Source organism: Delphinus delphis, chromosome 3, assembly GCF_949987515.2.
Source record: "Delphinus delphis chromosome 3, mDelDel1.2, whole genome shotgun sequence".
Taxonomy (NCBI): Eukaryota; Metazoa; Chordata; class Mammalia; order Artiodactyla; family Delphinidae; genus Delphinus; species Delphinus delphis.
This window is the reverse complement of record NC_082685.1, coordinates 2564451-2571912: the sequence shown is the minus strand read 5'-3', so window position 1 is coordinate 2571912 and position 7462 is coordinate 2564451. Positions and strand designations below refer to the sequence as shown.

General features: G+C 61.0%; 1 protein-coding gene across 1 annotated transcript; it reads left to right on the top strand.

Moving 5' to 3' along the window:
* The first annotated feature begins 211 nt into the window (after positions 1-211).
* On the top strand, positions 212-5461 carry ADAMTSL5 (ADAMTS like 5). Its single transcript, XM_060006516.1, has 12 exons — positions 212-349; positions 738-810; positions 920-1011; positions 1254-1314; positions 1467-1575; positions 2747-2874; positions 3186-3297; positions 3664-3750; positions 3876-4039; positions 4219-4417; positions 4492-4563; positions 4913-5461. The coding sequence occupies exons 1-12, from the start codon at positions 294-296 to the stop codon at positions 5212-5214; spliced, it is 1455 nt and encodes a 484-aa protein (XP_059862499.1). The 5' UTR covers positions 212-293; the 3' UTR covers positions 5215-5461.
* The last annotated feature ends 2001 nt before the right edge of the window (positions 5462-7462 follow it).

Genomic DNA, 7462 nt, shown 5'->3' with positions numbered 1-7462 from the left:
GCAGCCCCTTTCCCTCTGCAGGTGGCTCTGGGGCTCCATCCCACACCCTCTTCACATGAGGCCATGAGGCACCCACTGGACCGGGGCCAGGTCACCCTGCCCCGTCCCGCCCCCCATCCGGGAGCTCCTGGCTGCTGCAGGTCTGGGAGCTGAGGGGGCCCTGGAGGCTGGGGCCCGCCCGGGCGTGGGGTGGGGGGAGCTCTGCCAGGCACCAGACCCAGCCACCACCAGCTACACCCTCTGCAAGGTCCCATAGAATCCTGGACTGTGCCCAGCTGGTCCCCACTGCACAGATGGGGAAACTGAGGCAGGGGGAAGAGGAGCACCTGGCCCCTGGCCACACCGGAAGGTAGGAGCAAAGATGGTGGGGAGATTGGGGAGGGCCCTAGGACCCTGGAGACACCTGGGCACGCTCCTGGAATGATTCCTTCCATCATCAGACGCTGAATAAGCACCTACTACGTGCATCACAGACAGTAAACAACCAGTAATAATTACTTGAGTTTTCTCTCTCCAGACCGGGCTCTGTGGCCCCCGTTTTCCTCACCTAATTTGACGAACCCCTCAAAACTCTCCTATTAGGTGGGCTCTATTATGACTTCATTTTTCAGAGATGAGAAGGGAGGCTCAGAGAGGTTGAGATACTGTCCAAAATCACACAGCCAGTCAGGGAAGAGCTGGGGTGCAACCCTTGGCCTGCTGGCCCCCCCACTGCTGCGCCCCCTCCTGTCCCCCAGACCCCGCCCACTCCAGAATCTCCTGCTCCTGCTGTGGACCCTCCTGAACTGTGGTTTGGGGGGCAACGCTCAGGTAAAGGGGGACATGAGCCCAGGGGGCAGTGGGCATGGGAACCCAGCTGGCAGTGTGGGGGTCACCAGCCTCCCTTCCAGGCTGACTCTGCCTCTGTCTCCCCAAGTAGGGTCCAGGTGAGTGGACTCCATGGGGTTCCTGGAGCCGCTGTTCTAGCTCTTGCGGGCGAGGGCTCTCCGTGCGCAGCCGGCAATGCATCCGGTGAGGAGGCTCCTGGGACCCGGCTGGGTGGGATGGGAGGGGGTCCCTGCCCCTCCTCTCCTGTCAGGCTGGCCCAGCCCCTGGCCGCACCCTCGACCTGCCCACACAAGCTGTGCCTTTTAATCCCACTAATCCAGCTGGAATGTGGGTGGGGTTAGCGGGGGTGGATGGGTGGGCAGGCTGGCTCTGTGGAACGGTTTCTGGAGGTGCTGACCGCAGTCTGGCCACCCTGCTCCTCGAAGGTTTCCCAGGGAAGAGCTGTGCTGGGGGGACACCCACGAGTACCGCCTCTGCCAGCTGCCCGTAAGTTCTAGCCAACCACCCCCCAGACTGAGTTCTCCCTGGAGCCCTCCTGCTTCCCTACTCATGCCCCCAAATATCCTTGCCACCATGCCAGATTCTCTGGGCATCCCCAGGGCTGTCCCAGCCTCTGCTCCACCGATCTGTGTCCCCAGGAATGTCCCCCAGGGGCTGTGCCCTTCCGAGACCTCCAATGCGCCCTCTACAATGGCCACCCTGTCCTGGGCACCCAGAAGACCTACCAATGGGTGCCCTTCTATGGTGGTGAGTAGCCTATGCTCCTGTTAGTCCAGCTCCCTCAGAGCTGGCAGGGAAAAGTGGCTGCTAAGAAGGAAGGGGGACTTGGAGGGGTGCAAGAAGGGGGCATTGGCACTGGGGCTTTCAGGGATATGTAGGAGTTAGTGAAGTGAAGGGTGGAAAGCAAGTGTGAGTTGTGAAGAGGGGCAGAAGGAGGCAGGGTCTATTCTGCACAGGGTCGAACACGAAGCTGAGGATTTACTGGGAGCTGTATCCAGAGGCCAACATTTCTCAAACTTACACCAGTAGCAGGAAATATTGTCGCACTGAGCTGAAAATAGCGAGTTATATAATTGTGTGCCTGGGGCAGTGCGCCTCCAGATTTAAGGGAAATAGGCAGCTTCAGACGCCACGGTGGGGGTAGACACAGATAAGAAAATCCTAGAATGGAGAAAGTTCCACCCGTCAACCTCACAGAGTTTTATTTCCTTCACCCTAAGAATTGGCGGAAACTTGCCATGATTTCACCCCCACAGAGGCCCGCCAGGGCCAGCTCAGGTTCTATTCCAGGCTGGGTCTGCCAGCCAGCCTCAGGGCGTCGGGAGCCAGAGGGAGACTGAGCAGGGGGAGCAGGGATCAGGTCTGTGGGCCTCGGGTGTGGTCAGACTGTCCATTATGCCCCACTGCCAGGCAGAGGGGAAAACTGAGTTCCGGGGAGGGCCAGCAACATACCCAGGCTATGCAGGACTCAGTCAGAACTGGCCAAAACCTTTTTGGGGGCACCTTCTGGGTGCAGAGCCCAAGTGCCGAGTGTGTTCTGCCCACCTCTGTGCCCCAGAGCCTAGAACATTGTCTGGAAAATAGGTGCTCGATGAGTGTTTGTGGCATGAACGTATGGAAGAATGAGTGAAGAATGGGTGATGATGTTAATAGTGGGCCCCTAATATTAGGACTGAACATGAATGAATGAATGAACGAATGAGTGCAGGCCCAGGATACTTGCCTGGGACAGTCCCAGCGAACGGGAAGCAGAATGCCTAAGTTCCAGTCCTGGCTCTGCCTCAGCCTCCATGTGTGGCTTTGGCTGAGTCTCTGGGCCTCATCTGCCCAAGAGGATGGCTGCCTGAGGGGAGACTGGCAGGAAGGGGGCTGGAACTCAGATATGTCCCCCACTGCCACCGACTCCTCCCATCCCCAGCACCCAACCAGTGCGACCTCAACTGCCTGGCGGAGGGGCACGACTTCTATCACAGCTTCGGCCGCGTGCTGGACGGTACCCCCTGCAGCCCGGGCACCCAGGGACTCTGCGTGGCTGGCCGCTGCCTCGTAAGAACTCCAGGCCCCGCCCCGATCCCTGCCCCTTGTAGGTTCCACCCGGCCTATTCCCTCCAGGCCCCGCACCCAGACCCCGTTCACTAAGTTCCTGGTCCCGCCCTCTTCCCTAGGCCCCGCCCCCTACCGAGTCCCCGACCTCCCCTGCCCCACCTATCACTAGGCCTCATCCCCAGCCTCCTCCCACTAGGGCCTGCCCCCCAGGTTCCATCCTTTTAGTTCTTGGTCCTGTCTTCTTCCGTGGGCCCCGCCCCCTCGACGGCAGGGCCCGTCTGACGGCGCGCGTGCCCTCCCCATCCCTTTAGAGAGCCGGCTGTGACGGTTTGCTGGGTTCGGATGCCCGCGAAGACCGCTGCGGCCGCTGCGGCGGCGCCAACGACTCGTGCCTCTTCGTGCAGCGCGTGTTCCGGGATGCCGGTGACCGCCCTCCCCGTCCTCGCGCTCTCCCAGAGCGGGCCCTTTAAGACGTCCCGCACTGATTGGGCAGTCTGCGGCCCAGCCCCCCTCGCTCAACGTTCTGATTGGTCATTGCTCAGTCTCCCCCTCGCTCATCGTTCTGATTGGTCATTGCCAGATTGTCCCGCCCTTCCCAGAGCAGACGGGGTTTAACTCCTTTGCTGCCGCACTTAAGTGATAATCATCGTAACTCCAATCCTTTAGGAAGCGTTTTCGAAGTACCAGGGCCTTGGCTAACCTTCTTACCGCAGTATCCCACTTAATCCTCAAATCATCCTTCAAATACACCCCACCTGCTCCCCAACGCCGTCCTTCCCTCCCGCCCAGGTGCCTTCGCTGGGTACTGGAACGTGACCCTGATCCCTGAGGGCGCCAGGCACATCCGCGCCGCCCACCGCAGCCGGAACCACCTGGGTATCGCAGGGTCCGAGGGAGGAGGCGCCCTGCTGGCTGCCCGAATCCAGCGGGGAGGGGGGCGACAGGGTCGGGAGGCGGGCGGGGCCGCTTCCGGGGAGCCCGGGCTGACCCTTCCCTTGCAGCGCTGATGGGGGGCGACGGGCGCTACGTGTTCAACGGGAACTGGGCGGTCAGCCCTCCCGGGACCTACGAGGCAGCGGGCACCCACGTGGTCTACACCCGCGTCACAGGGTCAGAGGAGACGCTGCGCGCCGCCGGGCCCACCTCCGAAGACCTGCTCCTGCAGGTGGGGGCGGGCCTCTGAGAGGGCGTCTGGGAGTGTGGGGTTAAAGAATCCGTTGGGAAGCAGGGGGCGGGGCGGGGCGGGGGCGGGGGGCTGGGTAGAGTGTGTGTTGGGGGACGCTGGGCCATCAGGTCCGAGGGCAGCTCCCTAGTATGTGACACCCCCCCACTCCCGCCGCCCAGGTCCTCCTGCAGGAGCCCAACCCCGGCGTTGAGTTCGAGTTCTGGCTCCCCCGGGAGCGCTATGGCCCCTTCCAGGCGCAGGCTCAGGCCCAGGGCTGGTCCCTGCGGCAGCCGCAGCCTCGGGAGGTAGATCCTCAGTCCCCTGAGTCTCCCGCTGCCCCCACTGTTATCCCCCCACGGACCCCAGGCCCCACCCCAGGTGAGCTGGGGACAGCCTGGGCGGGGGCGAGCAGGGAAGCAAGGCCTGTGCCCCTGACTGCACTGCCCCCGCAGACCCCTGCCCACCCTGCCCTGACACCCGCGGTCGTGCCCACCGGCTGCTCCACTATTGCGGCAGCGACTTTGGTGAGAGGCCCTTGACCCCATCCCTCACCTGGCCCCTAACTGACCTGAACTTGACCCCTATCCAGCTGACCTCTGACCCTGGTCAGACTTTGCCTTTCACTCCTTGACCTGACTCCAGCTTGACCCCTCCTGACGCTCATTTGACTCCCTGATCTAATCCTTTGCCCTAATCTGACTCCTAACCCCTCACTGATCCTTGAGCTGACCCTTACCCCAGGCCTCAGCTGACCACAGTCCCCAAGGGCCCCCAATGCCCCACCTGACCGCCAGTTCCCTCGTCTGGAAAGGGGTGTGTGGATGGGCCCCGGGGCGGAGCGTCCAGCCGGGCTCAGCACCACCCTGCCCGCAGTGTTCCGGGCCCGCGTGCTGGGCCGCGTCCGGCAGGCCCAGGAGACCCGATATGAGGTGCGCGTGCAGCTCATCTACAAGAACCGCTCGCCACTGCGGGCCCTCGAGTATGTGTGGGCGCCGAGCCGCTGCCCCTGCCCACCGCTGGCCCTCCATCGGGACTACCTGCTGGCGGCCCGGCGCCTCATCAGCCCCGATGGCACTCAGGACTGGCTGCTGCTCCCCCATGCTGGCTACGCCCGGCCCTGGAGCCCCGCCGAGGACAGCCGTGTGCGCCTGGCCGCCAGACGCTGCCCCCTCTGAGCCCCTGGACCAGACCTCGGCCACACACGGCTGACCAGGCTCAAAGTCAGCATATTTCCCCTATTGCCGCCATAGCTTCCAGGGAGCTCAGAACTATCTCCCACCTGCAGCTCTGTGACTCCCCACCACACACACTCAGACACCCCTGCACTCAGTCAGATCCACTGTCGGAAGCAGGCACGTACTGGTGAGGATACACTAAATGGACTCTTTAGCTCTGATTTCCTCTCTCACCCTGGAAACTCATAGTTATTTTACTCTCAGAGACTCTGTGTCTGCTTTTATTCCCCTTGCCTCACACTCATTTGCTGGGAGACACTGTCACACACAAGCATGACCCCGATGAAGACATGCCTAAGGAGACCTTGTAATGTATCCCTTTCCCCTCTTGCCCTGGCTACCAGGAAGCTCACCACTGTTTAACCCCCGACACTCTGTCTCTCCCTTCTCATTGCCACTTAACACACGCACCCTCACGTATTCAGAGACACTGTTAAAAACAGGCATGACCCCCTAGTAAACATGCCTACCCAGGCACTGTAACGTACAAATTTCCCCTTTTGCCCTGGCTACCAGAAAGTTCAGAGATAATCTTGACAGCTTCCGCAATTCGGGGGGAGGCGGGAGGGTTCCCTCCAGGCAACACTGCTGTTCACCCCTTTTTTATTCCTATTTAATTTTTTTTTTTTTTGCGGTACGCGGGCCTCTCACTGTTGTGGCCTCTCCCGTTGCGGAGCACAGGCTCTGGACGCAGAGGCTCAGCGGCCATGGCTCACGGGCCCAGCCGCTCTGTGCCATGTGAGATCTTCCCGGACCGGGGCACGAACCCATGTCCCCTGGATCGGCAGGCGGACTCTCAACCACTGCGCCACAAGGGAAGCCCTATTCCTATTTAATTTTTACAAGCAGTTTTTTTTTAACAAGGGCACCCCAGTTTCACATACTTGGCTGCAGACACTTCAGGATGCCCTGTTACTCAGATCCACAGCCACGTTGTCACCACCTGTACACACGCAATCACGTGCACCTCATCCCCTCCTCCTGGTCCAGCCCCCACCTCCCCGCAGTGTGTCTGACCCTGGGGCAACCGTGAGGACGGGGAATATAAGAGGATGGGGGAAGGCGGGATTTTCTGAGGTTCCAAGCCCCCTCCCGATGCCTCTTGGGGCCACATATTCCTCTCAGGCCGAGCAGAGCAGGCAGGTCAGAGCCCCCACCCTCAGCGTGTGCCCTGCCCTCATGTGTCTTGGATGTAGTCTCCTCATAGATTCTAGAGCCAGGAGGGCAGGCCTAGATCATGTGTGGATTGGAAGTGTCAGTGGGGTGTCACATAGTCACCCAGCAAACCTCCCCTTCTGCCTCCCCATCCTGCGTGGGGTGACTCACACCGTGATCTGGGACAACCTGCTCGTCTGTACCATCTGTGGTTGTCTTCCTCTGGGGCGCGGGATGGTGGGAGTGTGCAAGGGGTGCTGGACATGTGGATCTCAATGGACTCGGCCCTTGACTTTGGGGGTGACCTCAGGCCAAGCCCTGCCCCTCTCTGGGCCTCAGTTTCCCCATCTGTGTATACCCTTTCAGCCCCTCCCGGCCCTGATCTTGGGAACCTCACTCTTCCAGACTCCTTCCCTAGCCCTTCTGTTCATTCGTGCATTCCTCCAAAGAGTATTTATTGAGCACCTACTGTATGCCTGGGACCCAGCAGCGCCTGGGGCGGTCTGGCCTGGCCCTGTCTTCTGTAACAAGTGCTGAAGCCGGAGGATCTCCCGAACGCCCCCTCCCATGGGGCAGAGTGGGGCACAGTTCTGGAAGGAGGCGTGGGGTCTGGGCGCCCCCTGGTGGCAGGACGGGGGGGGAGAAGGAATTCAGCGTTTCAGGTGTTACCTGCAGCCCCCAAGGGCTTCAGGTCCCCGATGGCCCCAGATGGTCCCCTCTGCCTCACTGCAGTGTGGGAGTGTGTTCAGTGTCTGGAAATGGGAGCCTCCGGCCTCTTCTTCCCCGGAGCTCTGTGGGGCAACCCTGCCATCTACTCCCCAACTAGCAGGACCGCTTTGCAGGGGTGAGGTTCCTGCCGGGGCAGAGGCCAATGCAGGGCCCACTCTAGCAGACAGGATGGCCTGTGGCCACAGGAGCCACGATTTCCCACATGCCGTTCTCCGAGCGGCAACATTGTTTCCGGTAATGGTCATGTAACAAACAATCAATGGAAGCATTTAAAGAGAGAAGAAAACATTGCAATTTTAAAGAT

Coding starts and splice junctions, on each gene's coding strand:
- ADAMTSL5 (XM_060006516.1), top strand. CDS start 294: ATGGGGAAACTGAGGCAGGGGGAAGAGGAGCACCTGGCCCCTGGCCAC. Junction 1,012..1,253: donor CGCAGCCGGCAATGCATCCG/GTGAGGAGGCTC, acceptor TGCTCCTCGAAG/GTTTCCCAGGGAAGAGCTGT. Junction 1,576..2,746: donor ATGGGTGCCCTTCTATGGTG/GTGAGTAGCCTA, acceptor TCCCATCCCCAG/CACCCAACCAGTGCGACCTC.